This window comes from Apteryx rowi, unplaced genomic scaffold, assembly GCF_003343035.1.
Source record: "Apteryx rowi isolate R43461 unplaced genomic scaffold, aptRow1 scaffold_209, whole genome shotgun sequence".
Lineage (NCBI taxonomy): Eukaryota > Metazoa > Chordata > Aves > Apterygiformes > Apterygidae > Apteryx > Apteryx rowi.
The window spans coordinates 640,601-659,835 of record NW_020448408.1 but is presented as its reverse complement, the minus strand read 5'-3'; the positions used below and the strand labels follow the sequence as shown (position 1 = coordinate 659,835).

At 39.3% G+C, this 19,235-nt stretch overlaps 1 protein-coding gene across 1 annotated transcript in view; it reads right to left on the bottom strand.

Annotated features, from left to right (window-relative positions):
• Positions 1-6,013: 6,013 nt before the first annotated feature.
• GPC6 (glypican 6) overlaps positions 6,014-19,235 on the bottom strand; it is a 527,815-nt gene continuing 514,593 nt past the window's right edge. Inside the window, exons 6-8 of the mRNA XM_026064092.1 lie at positions 16,148-16,284; positions 6,670-6,845; positions 6,014-6,216 (exon numbers count right to left, since the gene is read on the bottom strand). Of these exons, the coding sequence (XP_025919877.1) occupies positions 6,014-6,216; positions 6,670-6,845; positions 16,148-16,284 (516 nt within the window). The remainder of the gene's footprint in view (positions 6,217-6,669; positions 6,846-16,147; positions 16,285-19,235) is intronic.

The following is a 19,235-nucleotide window of genomic DNA, read 5'->3' as shown; positions in this document are numbered from 1 at the left end:
TTGTAGCCCTTCGCTGGACTTCCTCCAGTAGTGCCACATCCCTCTTGTACTGGGGAGCCCAGAACTGGACAAGCACTTCAGATGTGGCCTCACCAGGGCTGAGTAGAGGGGGAGAATCACCTCCCTCGACCTGCTGGCAACACTCTTCCTGATGCACCCCAGGATACCATTGGCCTTCTTGGCCACAAGGGCACATTGCTGCCTCATGCTTAAGTACACTTCACTATTTTTTCAAGAATGGAAATCGTACTGATTACTAATTTAGAGGATATAGATTTGTCTTCCATGGAAATTTTGCTTTCAAAGGTCTCCAGAGATACTGACAGATGATACTATATCTGAGAGAATAGATGATATTATATACTTCTTTTTTGTTAGTGATGAACAGATACTCCCTTTCCCTCATCCTTCCCAAGCAAAAGGACAACTTCCTTTGGTAATGTAGCTGGTTTTAGTATGCTAAACAAACTACATCACTGGATGATGCCTATTGCTTAAAGCATAAAGGCTTATGGATTTCCTGCTGCCAGAATAAAGGAGGATACACAAGAAGAAAAATCATATCCAGTGTATCATGAGACAAAAGCCCTTCATGCATATTAGACTGTAAATATCAATGCAACATGATTAGAAATAAGCTGAAATGAGAGCTGATCCATTTTTTTGAAATGGTTTGACTTCAATGGACTTTAGCCAGTAGACTTTCAGCCACTGACAAACCAATGTGACTTGCTTCAACTTCTGGGCAGCCCAGAGTCCACAGCTTTGGGGAAGCCAGTCAGGACGACTGCGACTGCTTTGTAGTACAGTTTGGAAATTTGCAGGTGACATTACTTGCAGTAATGTCATCTTTCTTATGGAGAATGTTGCTGCTTTATTTTCACTCGGAATCAGAAAGAAATCAAATATGAACAACTTCCAGAGGAAAGAGCTTATCGTTCTCTGCACGACTATAATCAAAATCATTGTTGCATTGAAGTTAATGACAAAGCTCTCCTTTACTTCAATGGGGATGGGATCCACATAGGTGCAAAGCACAAGGTTGTTATACAGTCATATGCAATGCACAATCAGAATTGTAAGCTATGTAGTCAGTTTAGTAGAAAAAGTAGTAAGTACAATAAGTGAACAATTCACTTCACACTGGCGAATTATCCTCTAGTGACTGTTTAGATATATTGGTCAGAACATTTGAATAGGACAGATCGTTAAAAATGTTCTGACTGAATTACTCCAAGATCATCTCTCCTTCCTATTGCTAAAAATTTATTTTAAAATCGATTTCAAAGTTCTCGATTAGGTCTCCTGCTGTTTAATAATGAGAAAATGGTTAATAGTGTATTGTTTATCTTTTATTTACCCCATTACCATGCTGCTACAATCTTTATCATTGTTTTTTTTTTTCAAAAAAGGGGCATAATTACACATGTTAATACAATCATCACAGTCTGTGTGAATAGCTGGAACAGAAACATTGCTCCATTCAGTGCATTGCCTTCTCTAATTTCCTTGGAAGTATGCATTGCTGTCTATTGCATTTTGACAACATATTCTCAACCCTATAGCTAAGCCTTAGCCTTTGCCTTTTCAATTTGCCTTTGAAATTAGGGATTTTGCAATTCTATGTGATATTCTGTCTATTGTTGTTGATGCTATTCATCCTCATCCAGCAGGTTTGAAAATTTGTTGGTGAACATAATAAATACCAGCTTTGTAGTTTTTGAAATGTGGATTTCTTCTTAATATCTGAAGTCTGTCCAGGCATTTGTTTCTGTAATGAAATCTGTAGGAACCTGATTTTCCCAGTAGAATCATTCTACAATTTTCTGTATTCAGTTTTAATGGATTATCTTTGGAAGTAAATTAAAAAAAAAAAAAACTCACAACAATGCTGTAATTTATTTTTCATGTTAAAACAATAAAAAAGTGTCAGTGAATAGGTATAGTTACATTTGATGATGATTTAGGGTCAGTTATTAAACTGAAGACTACTGCTGCTTGTTGAGACTCTGCATGTGTATGCCACTTTCCAAGAACAGCTCTAACTCAGCCATATTGCATGGAAGCAGATGAAACTGGTTCACACAGCTGTGGGAATGTACAGCTGGAGTGATCCCTCCTAAAAATCACACAGAGCTACGACGATTTTTGTCACTGAGACTCAGATTTCAGAAGCCTTATGGGGGCAGAGCTTTGTGATGGTTGCCACGTGTGTGTCTGAAGCGACTGGGATATATCAGTTTTTACTAGAACCCCATGCAAGTTCTTCTGTTGTTCCCCTGTAGCAGACACACTCTGCCCACACTCTACCCTCTCTTTCAGCTTCTTTCTGTTTGTCTTCTCGGAAATCACTAAGATGCTTAAGATGCAACCAGAGTTCAGGTAGTCTGTACTGTGGTTACCACAGGTTGTACTGAGCCATCAGTAGAAAAAACTGCAATATATTGGACACTTGTGGATAACTTGTGGATAAGGCAAAATAAACTTAGTTAAAGGTAAAATGATAAACCTCATAGGATCCTACAGCACTGATTGCGTTATTCATTGCACCTAATTTTTTTAAAGACTCTTCACTTTAAAAGAGCATAAAACAGTAAGAACTTCACACATAGCATATTGCACAGCATAAAGGGGTTATGTAATCCAAGGACTCTGCCTTAGAGCTTATGCTCTCTTTTCTGAACAAGTAATTGTCTTCTTTTTCATCTCTTATTTTATCAGCCATTAACAGAAGAGAAATATTTAAACTGTGGCACACATATAAGTTACCTTAGAAGAAGAGTTATTAGATCTAAAGGAGGTGCAAATAGAAGCACTGGAAATGATGTAGCTTCTCGCATTTATGAACACAAATGTTCTTTCTTTTCTTTCTTTCATTCCCGATTTCATTTGCTCTACAGATTTAATAGCTCTGTTAATCTTTGAAAAATGCAATGTGTGAAGAGAGTATTCAACCTTTAAGTACTATTAAAGAAATGTATGCTTACTACCTCATGCAAAGGGATCTCCATCTCCTGACAAAACATCACTGTGCATAGTAGGAAAATAAGGAGACAAATAATATAGTAGGAAAATAAGGAGGGAAATAATATGGAAGACACGAATTTCTGACAGCACTCCCAAGAGACAATCACATTTCAGCAGAGGTTAGTTCGGTTTGTTGTTTCACCGACAGTTTTTAAGTTCCAGTTCAAGCAGAGCAGGGCCCCTCCTGCAAGCTCCTTGCTAGGACATCCCCCCAAGTGAGAAGAGCCTTCAGAAGCCTTCTTTTTCTTAGGCAACCTCTTACTCTTTGCCCATGGGCATCTACAAATAGCTGAGAGCACACTGGGCATCTGCTTCGGTTGCACCAGCTGAGAACAGTCATCAGATCACCTTAACCTAGGCCAAGACTAGTTCAAAGACGGTGGGAGTCATGAGCTGTTCCCTTCTGCTTAACCAGTGCGGAGCAGGTACAACAGGGGACCTGCCTTGGAGGGTTTGGATTTCATTACCTGTCAGTAAGCTTGCAGCACCAGAAGAAGCAGGTGGAAATAGTATCAGTTACCAATGAATAAATGCCTAATGGGAAAAAACACTGTGACACAACCTGTCCCGCAACAAGGTTGCTGAAGTGGAATAGTGAAAATAGGGTGTGTGTACACGGATAACAAGAGATGGACTAGGAGAGAGTTTAAAGGGCTCTCCTTACAGCAAATAGCATATGCGGCTCTGGAAAAAAATTCAAAGAAAAGATCCTCTGCCTGGTACCTGTTGTACCAGGGCCAGCCAAGAGCACTCGTGAGAATTGGCCTAAACACTACTGTTTAGCTGCCTGGAGACATGAAATGCTGAATCATGAAAGCTGCTCTCGAGTGAACCATTACAACAGCAGGCTAAGGCCTACGTATGAAAAGTATGACCTGAACCTCTAGCCTGCAACTCCCGTACACAAGGCCGGGCCAAAAAGAATAATAGATCATTCTACTTTGAAGTAAACCAACAAACGGGGAAAAAAAGAATGGAATACAGGCGGCTCAAAACCTATGTTGTTTACTATTAGACATAATATGTTGACAGTTTGTAAATACTTTTTGGTAAAAGTGGTTAAGTATACTTTATCCTAATGTGCTCTGTGTTTTCTACTTTAATTTAATGCCTAAATTGATAGCTAATTATAATTTGAAAGGAAAAAGAGATTGCAGTGGATGTGATCTACCTGCTCTGTTGTTAAATTGTAATGTGATCAGTTGGCTTTACAGTGTTTTCATGTGTTGTCTATACCAATTCCAGAATTCCCATAAGAATCAGGAAATAAACTTCTAGCAAATCATTTCAATACCACATGGAATTGTCACAGAAGCCCTTTGACTGTGGCTGGCGGAAGAGGGACAGTTTTGCTGTCTAACTAATTGCTGACACTCATTTGTCCAGGATTTAAAATAGCGTCTGTTCTCAGGTCTTACAACCAAATGCAAATCAGGGAAACTCTGGACCATACTCATTTAGGCAATGATTATTAAAGCAATGTATCCTTGGACAATCTGAGAGTACAGTTGCCATCACAAATAGACTCTGTGTCCTTCTCTAGGCCTATCACGTAAACTCACATGCCCACACAAATACACAGATATGCGAGAGGTTTTCTCCCCCACTCTGCAAACCTGTTAAGAAATGGACAATTGGATATGTAAAAAATTCTCTTCTTTCATTTTTGTGCTCACCAGTCATTAAAGGGTTACTTTTCAGAGCAGCACAAAAAAAGAAGAGCTGGTTGACCAAACATTTTTTTTTCTTGCAAAGAAGCGTCAACCCTGAGCTTGTAATTAAGAAGTTAAAATCTGTGATTTATATATATTTATATATATAAAAATAGATGATCATACTAAGACTAAAAAAGTGAAAGAAATCTCCATGTCAGTACTACATATCTGTTGGTTTTGAATTTTTGTAGAAGAAATCCTTGTGATACTGAAATTAAGTAATATGAAAGATGTAGTTAAATGTGAAACACAGTATTGATCCAGTCGTTGTTGTTAGTCCATTAGAGAATTGCCATCTTGGTAGGGTAATGAACATAGTAGCAGAAAATTCTAATTGATGTCAGAATAGTGACAAAAGGAAAGAGATTATATCACAAGAGATTATTTTCTGTCCGAACCCTTGAGGAGAGATTTGTCAAGAGAGTTGTTTAGCATCACCACCATTGTTGATGGGAAGCTAAGTGGAAATCTGTGCCAATTATATAACATGGATAAATACTAAAAGAAGCTAGGCGAGATCGTGCTACTACTCTTTTTTTTTTACTGGGGATTAAGATTTAAATTCTAAACAACTGCAACATGATATTCTGAAGCTAGTGGAGTTACTATAATACTAAAAGATAAACTTATTTTTCGGCTTCTTTACCTTCATACCAATTTGATGTGGTTGGCAGATGGAGTTCAAGACATTCACCGTTGAGACATACTCTTTGTATTGGAAAAAAATCCAGACTTTCTTACAATAGCAACGATCATTCTGATGACCTAAATCATTGTACAGAAGTTCCTAAAGGAAACTTGGCTGCCAGTGAAGAATGGTTGCATTTTTTGTTCTTTTTTGTCTTTTTATTTTTGTTTATTTTCTGTTGAAATGCAGCAGCCTTAAGTCAGGCCTAATTCAGAAAGAAACTCATTTTCTGGTTTCTTTCTCCCTCTTTTTTTGTTAAGAAAAACATACACTGTAAGATCCTTTTACTTCTGCAGCATAAAAGGAAATGAAGCTCAGAAAGTCTCCTGTAATAAAGATTTGAGAAAGAATTATCTCAAGAGTGGATATTGTCTTCAGAGATATCTGGAAAAAACAGGAAGCAGTTCAGTCTGGCACCTGGTACTCTTTGGGAAAACAAAAAGGGAAGCAGGTTGCAGTACTGCTCTCTTCTCATAGAAAACTGTAAGTATTTGTGGCATGGTCCATTGTCCAAGAGTATAAGAAAAGAAGAAAGTTGGCTGTTTTTGCAGCTAAAACACAGTTTCTCCAATCAGATCCAGGATTATCTCCACTGTCTCTGCAGTACGAGGATGATGAAGATGACAAGCAACGTAGGCAGTGATCGACTAGGCTGGGTGGCTGAGGCCTCCACCTCCCTCCTGTCCGAGTCGACAGGCGGAGCTTCAGTTGTGACAAAATCAAACTCGGTGGGACAGATGTCATCTGTACAGCCACTTCCACTTCCTGAGCCGCTGGTTTCATCACCTGGCACAAGAAAGTGAGAAAAACAGCATGAGGACCCCGTATTAAAACATTGCTGTCTTTTCTCTATTCCTGTCCTTAGGAAGGAACCAACACCAGGCTGTATGTCCCAGGGGCGACATACACTTTGGGAACTGGAAGGTGTTTATGGTGCCAACATTCACTTTATTCAATAAAGCAACCAAATGAAAGTCACTGTGATTTAGTCTTTCTGAAAAAAGGGTGGACTCCCAGCACTATGTAAATCACTGTGCATGCGTTTGGTTTGCTGATAAGCAAGAGATACAAAAGAAACGAATATAACTGGAATGTCATGGGACACAAAAAGACTTTTTTTATGTTGTCAACAGCATAGAGCACAAAGACCAAGGAAAGCCTTTCTAATAGAACTGGTAGATATATTTATAAATTTATTTCAAACATAAGCTTGTTTAATGACAGCTAACAGTTTCTTACTTGTATCCTGGAAGTTGACATCATTTCCATTATATGCATTCTTCAGTTTGTTAGTCATGACACGTAAGGCCATGATTTGCTGTCGAATGAAGGTATCTGGCCTTGTGATGTCCACATCTACTTCTGGATTGTTGATCTGGTTAGTCAAGCCATCATTCATAATCTCAGGCAAGTATCTAGATAGCAGAATGAATGATTAGTCGAAAATACAGTACATTTCAGAGATAAAGACTGTACAGTAAATGTTGTGCTAAGCAATTTGACAGTGATAACAATTACCCAGTTCTTAAATAGCTCCAGTGAAGACATGTTAAAAATATGTTTTTAATTTTACAGACTCTAATGGCTCTTTTTAGTAGCCTGGCTGCAGGGAAACCAGAAAGAATTTAAACTATCCAGCCTCCTAGCTCTCCACAGCCTACCTAGCAAGTGCACCGACTCTGTAACCTAAGCATGAGACTCGCTAGCTAACAGTAAGTCTCTGCATGTTCAGATCCTGTGCTGATATAACTGGTTGTACACTAAATTATTAAGCTAATGTTTTTGTTCTGTTTTTACCTCTTTGTGCTTAAAAATTATGTACTCCTTTGTTACATATTTGTTTTGAGATAGTTCAGAAGACCTTATGGCTCTCCCGTTGTTTAAAGGAGACATTTAATTCATTTTTTCTCCAGTTCTTCTTTGCATCCCTTTTTGGACCACCATGAACATCTCCAATCTGCCCGACATTCAGGCGCATAAACAGGGTTGTGAGTTTACAAAACTCCAGCACTATCTTTTATTTGTTCCTTATTCCTTATTTGTCCTCATTCCTAAACACAAGAGGGCTAAGCTTGCATCTCATATATGCAGTGTGCATAACATATTTAAGATATGACAGTCCTATCCATCCACACATCTGAAATTCTTATTCAGGCTCTTAGCTTATCATTTCTTGATTACTGCAGCACTCTCTTCTCTGACCTTGACAAATGCAATCTTATGTGGCTCACAGTCATCCAGTGTGCTTTTGCAGATATAACTAGTACAAAAACCAGCCCCTGCCTCTGGTCAACCTATGGTGACAGTCTTCATCTTTTGTTAAATATGCACGCTTTGCCCCTGATGCTGCCTGTACTCAGGGAACTCTCCTTATAAGCATCTGCAAAGCTACCGCTTTTCCTGCTTTGAATCTCTGTTAAAAATTATCTGTGCTTTCTACAGCTGCTAGGCTGATGAAGTGCTGATATTATTTCTCTGCACTGGCATGGTAATCCTGAGAAAATATTGTATCACTGTTTCTTGTACTCACTTGTCTGTCTTTATTCATCTGCTTTTTTTGTCTCATTTAGATTGCAAGGGATTTGGGGCAGATCTATCCCTTGTTCTTGTTCATTATCAGGATGTGATCTATTTGGTAATTAGTTTACAAACAGGCTATCCTACTGATGTTTGAGAACTTCTCATGTGGGTAAATGCTCAGCAAGTAATGATAGCACAGTCTAGCCTACTAATGGCAAACTTTCATGATATCTGGTGCCAAATATAGTTTTAGAAGTATTATACTTCACTCTCACTGGTGCCAACCCAAACCTCTGTCAATATTCAAATTTGGTTCTGGTGAAGTGTTTTGTTCCTATTGGTCTGGAAGTAAATATATTCCTTAAAAATAAATGTGAAAGTAAGAGAGAAGAAAGCATTTTCTCTGCTGAAGCCATGGTTAAGGGAAAATAAGTTTTGTATTGCTCCTGGAGGTTCACAAAATGATGACTGCTTTGCTGAGCCAGAGAAGGGTTTAGTCACATCATAATAGGTACTTGCTTTGCAAGATGAGACTCATTTGTCATCAGTGGCCTTTGAAAGCTTACAAGAGAATAATCCCGGGGAAGTGGGAACATACAAGAATGAAACAAGGCTGCCAAAAATACCCGGCCTCAAATTGCATTTCCTGATGTTTTGCTAGTAGCATAAGAAGCAATAACAATGCTGTAGGGATCCCATCCAGATTCCTGTGGTACAGTCTTAACTACGGTGAGGATACAGAGCTACCTCCCATAGTACAGAGAACTGCAGACAACAGTGTTATGAATCACCACAGATAGAAATTGGAAATAATTCTGCAGAGCTGCCTGGAGGCAGCAGGATGGAGACCTTGGCACACAGGGAAGCTCAGGGCTACAAAGGAACGGCACCTCCATCTGTCACAGGTCTCTACAAATGAAATGGCTGCTGTAGATAAATTGCTCAGCCTGGAAGTAAATCAGTGATTTCAAGGTGCAGTTGATTAAAAAAAGGAAGAATGTAAGAATTGCCCTGCTGACTCAGTCCATCTTGCCCAGTATCTTGTCCGTGACAATGGCCATAGCTATTAGTAGCTAAAAGTGATTTGAAATCCCTGAGTGTTTGTGTGGATTGCTTTCCTTCTTTCTTTGTGATGTGTTAGCGGCTCTTTATTCCAAACCATCCCTGAGTAGCTATGGCTACCTCTGAACTGCAGTTCACAGGCTTTCTTTGACTGATTTATGTTTGATTTCATCTTGTCTTATCGTCAATAATAAAAGGAGAATGTACTGACTTCGTAAGCTTTTTATATGGAGAAAACATGAGTTATTTTGGACACAATGCAGTTAGAGAGTGTTCTGGTGTGTGCTTTTTATGGAAGCTCAAATTCTGCACTGCGAGCAGTGTGGATCTGATGTCCATATGGAGACCATTTAAGTTTAAATGGGACAGTCCATCGAGTTGTAGAGATTCAGTCAGTTGGTCATTCCCCCCTTCAAGATGTGGTGATACCCAAAGCACTCCTAGCATGGAAGGTCTTACCATTTTAGCTTGTTTTGATATAATTGCTTTAAAATTAAAAAGTATAATAAATTATACACAAAGGAGAGATTTTGCAACTTCTTGTCAAATCAGAGGTGGATTTATACAAAGTGTTGAGAATACAGAATCAACAGCTTCATTAAAATAAATCTGTAAGAAAAAAATTTCTTCCAAAGAGAGGAAATATAAGGTGTGGTGAAACAATTGGTTTCAGCATAAACAGGATTTGACTGTTCCATGTCTAATTATCAAATTAGGCATCTAAAGCTGGGGTTTGCTGCTTAAATCTGTTTTTAGGTTAGAGGGGTGTTAACATAATTCTATAGGGAGCATCATACTGATCAGTTCATCAAGCTTTAAGCAAATTCATCAAATTTTAGGCATTTTAATATCAAATTAGTGTGACTCAGAGAACTTTTTACATTAAGCACATATACCAGTGTGATCCACCATGAGTAATTTAGACACCTAATTTAGGCACCAGTGCGCCTTTATTTCAGGTGTTTAGCTTGGTGAGTGAAGGATGGGAGCCTACCAGTACTGCTAGCCCCTAGGTGTACTCTCCAGGTGACAAAGAGAGCAGTTCACCTTTCAGGAGAACGGTCCAGTGCACCTCATCTAGGTGTGTAAGTTGGCCACACAGGGTCAAATAACCTGTTACCTTATGAGCACCTAAATGTTGGTGAATGCTTAAGTTCCCAGGCAAATGAGCGCTTTGGCATTTATAGCAGCTGACCAAAGAATTGAGAGAGTTAGGGTGGGATTCAGCTTTAGGTTTCTGTTGATGCCAAAACTTGTATGTCTAAATGCAGGTGCCTGCATATGAGCAGACTCCTGCTCTTGTGAGTGAAGATATTGTCAATACTAGTCAGCAGCAAATCATGCCAGTGGAGGATAGATAGCTGTTGGGCTCACACCTGCCTTTGGCCAGATGATTACTTTATTAGTTCCATCTGCTGGGATTTAGTTGCACAAACATAAACATCTGGTGCTTTTTGAGATGCTTTAAGTTATTCATCCTAGACTCTAGTTACCAGTCCAGAAAGGTGTGGATTCTCCATAGGTCCTGCTTCATATCTACAAGCTTGGTGCAATGGTCTTGGATGTCTAGGACATCTGAAATTATATCAGATGCAATTATTCTTTAGGCAACTGAATTGAGTCTTGTGTTCTGCAGTGGGCTATGCTACTTGGTGTCCTGCTGCCACTCTGGTAGGGTCTGAATATCTCAGGTCTGGTGAAATGCCTGCCAGTTCTGTGAAGGTGTCTTGAATATTCAGAGCATCTCACATAGTGGTAGGTATATGTGACTAGGCAATTGAAATCTGCCTTATTGACTATACTGAATGGATACTGGTGCTCTGTTCAGGCACCTTAACTCCGGTGATTTTTGAGATTCTCTAGCAGGTCTTGCCAAGCCTCTGGTCCAGAAGGGAGGCAGTGTCCTCTATCATGCCTGTTGCAGGTATCCCAGGCAGTCTGAAATGACACCAGTGCCTGGGCAACACATTGTCTACAATGAGTAGATTCATTGTCTGCTAGCTCACCCCCAGGCACCTATATTTAAATGCCTGAACTTACATGTCTGAATTTGAAGCTGAATTCTGCCCTCATTATTGAACTAGTTCACCTCTTTCCGCAGGAGAAAAAAAAAAAAAGAAGCAGAAAAGCCTATGTTGAATACAAATATATTTGAATTGCTTTCCTTTCTTTAAAGGACTGGTATAGACAGGGGAGCACACAGCCGAAGGTGTTTCTTGAGTGACAGCCTCTGCGAGGCAGCCACGCACATGTTCTGACAAAAGCATTTTGATGTGTGTGGGGGTAGGGTTAAGGCACACAGAACTGGAAGCCATGTCTTGGGACCACTTTCTGATGGCAGATTTGTTGCTGGCTGGGCAAAGTGGTTGAACACAGCTGCTTTTGCTGCAGTTCTGTAGGTGGAGGCACCCCTGTGAATTTTAAGCTTTGCTGCTGCTTCTGCTCTCGTTAGCAATCTCTTTGTATGCCTGGCCATTACAAGAACTGTATGCCCATTATAACTGAAAAAAGAGAAGTGCTATCCTGAATCAGTGTCTGTTCTTTGTCTATCTTAACCCTCTGAGCATAGAGAAGCTGGACATTACTGTTTGTTTTCTGCTCTTTGCTCCTTGCTCAGCTGTCAGTAGTTTAGTGTAATTTACATTGTTTTCTAAAATATTAATGTTTTCTGTTCCTCTTAGCTTTTCCACAGTTCTTGCTTGTCTCAGCAGACACAACAAAAATGTCTTTTGGCACATCACGGCCAAGCTCCACAAAGCGTATTTAAAGCCCCCCCCCCTTTTTTTTTAAATACCCAGCTAATGTTCCAGGATGTCTGCTTCCTTTTCAAGTCTGAAAATGACTGTTGAATCTTTCAGGTCATTTATATAAAAGCTATACCTGTTAAAAATAAAAAAGGAGTAATCTTCTTTTTTTAAATGACATCTGACATAAAGGGCAGCATTCTCCATATTTTGCCACTGCAGCAACTGCATACAGTATGATTGGAGCATCCCACCTAGGCAGTAATGGAGTTTTTCCAGGTGTCCAGAACCTTAGGCAGTACAGTACAATATATAGCACACTCTTATGCAGGCTGGGCTGGTGGTAAGCAGTCGTATCGGGCCTGGAAAGATAAGGGCACTGGAAAATCGGCTTGCTTGGCTAACGAGATCACCTCATCTGATTCGGTTTGCTCAGGAGCATAGGATATATATCATAGGATGTTTTCAGTATTTTTTTTAATAATTTTTTCTTCATGTTGGAGCAAAGTTAGAGGAGACAGAAAGAGAGGGAGGGAAAGGTTCATCTGTCAACTCATTGGAAGGAGGAAGCTGCAAAAATAGACTATAGGCATCAATTGTGAGCAGGCAGTTTTCACGCTTGCTGGAAGGTAGGTTTTTTCAGGCTTTCATAAGTGGTGCTAAATGTTTGCCTCTGTCTATCTCCAGGTAAAGCACATTCAACTCATTCTCATTGCAAGCCTTGCTGGTCAGCAATGAGTCCCTTTCCACAGGCAGGCAATGCTCTAGCGATTCTTTCTTCCCATCAGAATATCACCAATAATTAAGGGCCCTTGACTGGGGCAGTAGGTGTTCATCTACCTGTGGCAGGAAAGGAAGAAAATTTCAGGCTAGCTGAGACTGTCCTGTGTTTGTATTGGTGAATCATCTTGTAGTTTTGTACTAGACGTTGAAAATTATGTTGTTCCTTTTTACCTTTTTTTTCTTACTTTTCTCTGTGTTTTCTTTTTATGATTCTAATTACTGTCTGTTCCACACATAATTCTATTTATTCTTTATTATACCCAGAGGAGTGGTAAGTTCCTCACTGAACAGAACACAGCCCTAATATCTTCCATAGTTTGCAGACTTTCAGAGCTAAAACATATTAATATATTCATACTCATGGTGGCTAAGACATAAGCACCACCTCTCAGATGGGTTTTTTGAAACTAGTTGTCTGAGTCGATTGAAATAATTCAGGGTTCTTCTTCCAGGCATCAGAATGGTTGTAGATTTGGTTACAGTTCTCACTTCAGTAACAGTCACTTTGTTTATTCAAGGGCTAATACCTGGGATTTGACCTAACTCATTTGAAAGCCTGAATTCCTTAATTCCTTGGAAAATTCCTTAATTTCTGGAAAATATCTACTAATGAAGAAGTAATCAGCTGTTGCTAAGAATTTATTTGCATATAGGAAAAGAGTTAAATTTTGAAAGATTGGTATTAATGATAGTTTTAGATTCTAAATATCTTAGAAAAATCTGTTACTGTCTGTCTTGCAGAAGACATTCATTCTTTAAACATAAAATTATGTTCTCATACTTTTATGAATACAGATATGATGGGAAGTCCTGCTGGGCATCTTTCTGAAAGGCACTTTGTCTGAAGTAGCTATTATTAATTTTTTTGATATGGATTTTTCAAAAAGGAGATTCAACCATCTAATAACTGTTTTTCAATCTCCACACCACTTAGTTTCTACCTGAGCTGACCTGATTAAAAACCTTTTTCGTACAATATCAGCAACATGCCAAGTGTCTCCTTCTGGAATGCCAAGTGGATCACTCTGTTACCCCATGATTATCTGCTCATTGGCGACTTTCATTTAGCCCCCACTGGTGGCTGTAAACTAATCATGGTAGCAGAGTAATACTTAGAGATTGCAACAACCACAGGTGACCACAAGTCTAGGAAAAAGATGAGGTGGCTAAGCTTCTTTTTTCTATCACGAGCTTTTGTCATACTCTCTAGAATGCAAAATGCAACTCTTCATACATCACAGAATAAAGTGGGTACTTATGATGGGTGACACAGTGAACACAAACAGGTGTATGCACAGTGGTCAGATTCTGCCATCCTTGTTCTTGCTAACTAGGTGTTTGATACCAGATGCTAATCTGTATGGTCAAGGGCACATTTATGCTTTTTCTGTATGCTGTAGTAAAGAGAAACGTCCCTGTTCACCAGTCAAGAGGTGATTTTGCATATACAGTTAATTACATTCTCAGTGATTCTTGGAGTAAAAATTTTAGCTTTGTTTTACATATAGCCCATAGCATGGCTATGGTTTCTCTCTAATATATTACTGTTCCCTCTACCTGAAGCATTTATTGAATTATATTATTAAGACTATGATTCTACATTTCCTTTGTGAATGTAGATGAAATAGAAACTGGACAGAGTAACATTGGCTGAACATGAACTATTTTCACCTGATACTGTGAAGTTGTGGTTCCACCTCCAGTGAAATGTCTTAAATGTGTTAAATTAATCAAGAACGTTATCACTAGAGGATAGATTTTCTCAGCAGCTCCAGAACATTAATTTCAGAAGGCATCACCAAAATAATCAGGCTTCTCATAAGATAAATATCACAAAAGGAAGATGAAAACCTACATGCTTAAAATACACCTACATAACTTCCAGCAATCTTAGAACCTGTACCGAACCCTTAAGTACAGAAGCAAAAGACAGCCAAATAGCATTGGCCAGATGTGGCACAAATACTAGCATTGGTTACAGAAACCAAGGGGGATTTCAGCAGATCTGTTTGACTGTTCTTTTGTAAAAAGAGCAGCATTATCTCTTATTAGTGTGCGCATCCTGATGTGACACATGGTAACCAGCTGTGAGGCCTCACAACTCCGTTTAACTACGATGGCACTCCTGCCCGGGGTCATAACTCACAAAGCCCACCTACAAGAACAAATATTACAGAGGAAGATGAAAACACTTTTTTATTTCTCTCTTCACCCTATTCCTTTGTGATGAATACTGTAATAGTTTGACGTTCCCATTTGTTTCTTCCTCCAAGTCCCCAGGGGCTGTCGCTGGAGCTGTGACTTGGGAACTGAGCAGTGACCTGTAGGAGTACCTGTGCTTTTGGGCAGATTTATTCCTGTGCTTCTCAAAGTGGGTTCAATGGACTACCAGCAACCCAAAGAGCCCTTTGCTCTGGACTATAAAATGAATTCTTTTGAGCATTGTGTAGTAAGGCACTGAGAAAGGATTTACACTCATCGCACATATCCCCATAAAGTGCAGAAAACTCCCCGTAAACTTTTACTTATAAAACTGATTGGGTGGCGGGGGTGGGTGCCATCTATCTATCTGTCCATCCATCCACTCATCCACCCACGCAAAACAACATTTAAAAGGTTTGTGAGTTTTTTCCTATGTTGTCTCATTTTCACGGAGTTTGTACATTTTATCTGCTTGTCTCTCTTTTTTTTTTTTATTGCTCTGGCTCTGTTTATTTTATCAGGTAACAGAAAAATAAAGATTCTAGGCACTGAGTGATGGAAAGTATCACTGCTGTCAAGAATCAGGGCTCACTGAACACTCAAATCCACAACTCTTCCTGTCTCCCCAAAAACACAGGCCACTGCTGCAGATATGAAACTTAACTGCCCTCATCACGGTCCTTGAGCCACTCCCCCCATCCCTTTCTTAACAGTGATAACCAGATCCTCTCCTCCATCAGCTGATGAATCCATATTGGTCCTCTTGAGACACCTGCTCATCCGACAGCACCAGCCCTGTCACAACCGGAGCCAAGCAAACTTCAGATTTAAAACTCACAGAAAAATTGTCACAAGAAGGGCAGACAACCATAGTTTCTCTGATGAAGTAACCTCAGATCAGGCCTTCTACACAAGATGAGTAGAAGGGTTACGTTTATTCTGTATGGGCTTTTTTTCTTTCTTTCTTTTTTTTCCCCAGCAAATAGCTGTAAGCTTTGCTAGCCAATAGTAAATAGAGCTGAAATTCCAATTCGTGTTTCATCCCAGTATGATATCCCAAGAGTGCAATTGCCTCACAATCTGTCAGTCCCGACACAGGGATGCTAAATGGAGCTAAAGAGCTTTTTGAAATCTCAGTATAAATTATCCCTTTGGAGTTGAACCAGTGAAAATTTTCTGTGTTCACATGCTGACACGCTGTGCACATTTATGGTGACTCACACTCCAGCTTTAATGGCACCTTAACAATAAGTAATCTCAGCTACAAGCTGCATGTGGACTATTACTTGTTCTCCCCATTTCCATTTCACTCTTATAAACAGTTTTGTAAAATACCCTCCGTCTCATTATTGCTTCAGACCTGATGGGGATTTGGACTGAGTGCAGTGGAGAGGGGTCCACCTCACCTTGCCTTGGTGTGGCCGTTCCAGCAGTCCTCCTCGTTTGACGAACCAGCTGTCATGCGTTCATCTTTGCAGATTGTGTAGGGTAATGTTGACCAGAACTTTTTAGAGAGCTTTAGTTTTTCTTTAATGTCTGTTACCTGATTAAGAGACAATGAGAGGGAAAACAGGTTAAAGACACCAGCCACAATAACTATCATTTTGAATAACAGACTGTTTAATTCTGTAATAAATGATGGTGAAGGTTAAAGGGACTGGAGGTGCCAAAACTTAAATTCATGTACTTACGAGCAAGTCACAGTGCATTTGGGTGCAGAGATTGCAAATAATCAAAGTCACCTTCAATGCACTGTTCCACAGGCAAGACATTAATAAAAAGAGTGTGTTACATCTTGTTCTTTCTATTCTCCATTTGTCTGCATTTTTCTAAATATATATCTTTCAAAGAATTAATATGCCTGGTAGTCTGCTGAATGTCAATTCAGTTAAACAGTGTTCATCAGATAAAATATCTTGCCCACCAACCTGGTCATGTCTTACATAAATATTATATTTAGATCTACATGTGCAGGTTCTAAAAAATGATGCAGTGCCAAAATGATGTTGAATTAATTTAAGATACATGGGCTGAATACATTGCAATACATTTGGAACTCAGTAACAGTGAGAACCTTGTGTATATGCATGCATACACAGACTATATCCATCTTTGCTGTTAGATGTAGATAAATATCTGTAGTTAGATACAGACTTCACTTTCAAGAAATGGTGGGCCAGAATTGGAACAATTTCTTTAAGTTATATACTCTTCCTTGAACAATAAATTAATCTGGCATGTATTAGGCAGCAAGCAGGAGCAAACTGAATTTCCAGCACCAACTTAATAAATGCTCTGGCTAAAATGTTATCAGTTTTTTTTTGCTTTTGTTTTACTAGAGTGGAAAAATCTACAAGAATAGATAGAAAACACAACAAAGGACAGACTACAAAGGATGAATGTTGCCACTGTCGTTCTTATGGAAACAGATGCATTTCACATTAAGTTGTAATGGATTTAGTGGAGCTTGCTGAATAGCTTTCAAAGGAAATCACAGGGCTTTATTCTTTAAAAAACAAGAAATAAAAGCTCTCCATTGTTCCATTCAGTTTTAAGATTGGCTTTTAGGTTGTTGAGGTACAATATTGTACTTGGCTATTTATCTCTTTTATCTTTTGTTCTGAAGACATGATAGCTCTCCAAGTAAATGGCCTACACTGCTTTGCAGTGCTTAAGCTCTGTGGAATGTCACTTTATATGCCAGGAGATGGAAACATCCAAGGATGTTATTTCAAGAAGCACCATGCGCATTTCTGTGAAAAATAAGTTGGACAGTACTTGGCTACATGAGTTGTTGACAGTGTTTCTTGCCATGATAGAAATCTAATAAATCTCCTCCACGCCCCTTGCCAAGCCCCAGTTGCTTGGTTTCCATATCACAGATACTAGCAGCATTTGCAAACCTTTAAAATCTCAATAGGGGCGCTCTGTCAAGCCAAAAATTAAATTCCAGTTTACAGATATTAGGCAAGCCTTCAGCAGCAGTGGGCATGGTATTAGGATATCTGCCTTTTCTGGTGTCTTTGGGGATATGGGAACAGGGTCTTTGGGCAGTGGGCAGACAAGAGATCCTCCTATTCCCCCCTTCAGCTTAGGCTAAGAGTGAAAAGCCGAGGGTTGCTAGTGGTATAGCTAATCAACACAAGCAACTCAGTTAAACTGCCAGGTGTTCACTGATAGGTATGTAAACTCCTGCTAGCTCACACTGTAGTAAAGCAGATGAAGAAGTCCTACACAAGCTACTAAAAGTGTGGGGAAAAGAGTTTGTAGGAAGGAGGGTCTATACAAATAAGCTCGGGGAACATGAGAGCCAACAGGACAGATTTTCTCATTTATTTGCTATGCCTGGATAAGTATTTACATGAGTAATCTGACTGATATCAGTGGCAAGCAATTAGTTTTCAGAGCAGCAACTTCGTTGCTGTCTGGAAGTTGTTTTAAGCTATTCGAAACTCAGATGTTAATAGTTTTATTCATATTTTTACAGTAATTAAATTAGAGCTGGTGCTCTAGGACTGCAGACTTTTGTTTTGAACCACAAGTGAGTCAACACGCATCGCAAAGTGATTTTTTCCCCTCAGTCCTTGTAAAGGCTGTAATTCAGAGTACAAACCTTGTATTTTCATAGAATCCAGTGAAAGAATCTAGAGAGGTTCTCACAGCTCACAGGCTGCACATGCTCACCAGAAATTCTCTCTGAAAACTAAAATGAGGACTCCCATTCCACAGTCACTTACGAAGATATTAAATGATGTTCACATACTTTATGTGTGTGCTGCATATAGACAACAAATCATTAAATTTCCTAACAATAAAAATTTTTCTGAGTTATAGAAGTACTTCTGGTAAAGCAATAAGGTCATGATCCTTGTCAAATGATAGCTAATTAAATCTCTCAAACACCCCCATGAGTTGTCATTCCCATTTTGTAGACTGAAGTGGGGAAACATTTACATGACTCACACAAAGCAGCAACAGCAATAACTACAGCTGAGAGAGTGGTTACCATGTGCAGATCTCTCTAGTTGCCTCCAATTCAGGCGCATTTTTAGCATTTTTTATCCACCTCATGTATTTTCCCTTCATGTCTATTCCCTTCTCCCTCTACTGCTTTATTTCATTAATGAGTTCTAAATGATTTGTAGACTCAGCCTGCAAAGTCTTGTTCTTTCCTTCTCCATTACTGGACTTCTGTTAACCCTCTCAGCTTTTGGTAGTAGACCTTACGCACCTACCTCAACGGTTCCTTGAACCTCGCCTTGACTCTGGTTTTCTAGAAATTCGGTGTCATTTCTGATGGACTTGACAGAGGAGTTATGAGTGCATACCCATTGATTCAGCTCATCTTTCAGCCAATTTCAGCCGTCTTTCAGGGGAGTAGGCTGATGGTCATGCTCACTTATGTACTATTAACATTCAGGCAGGGAATGTCTTTTAAATATTTTTAATACAACTTTAAATGCAGAATAGAATTGGATGACATAATGCCTGCCA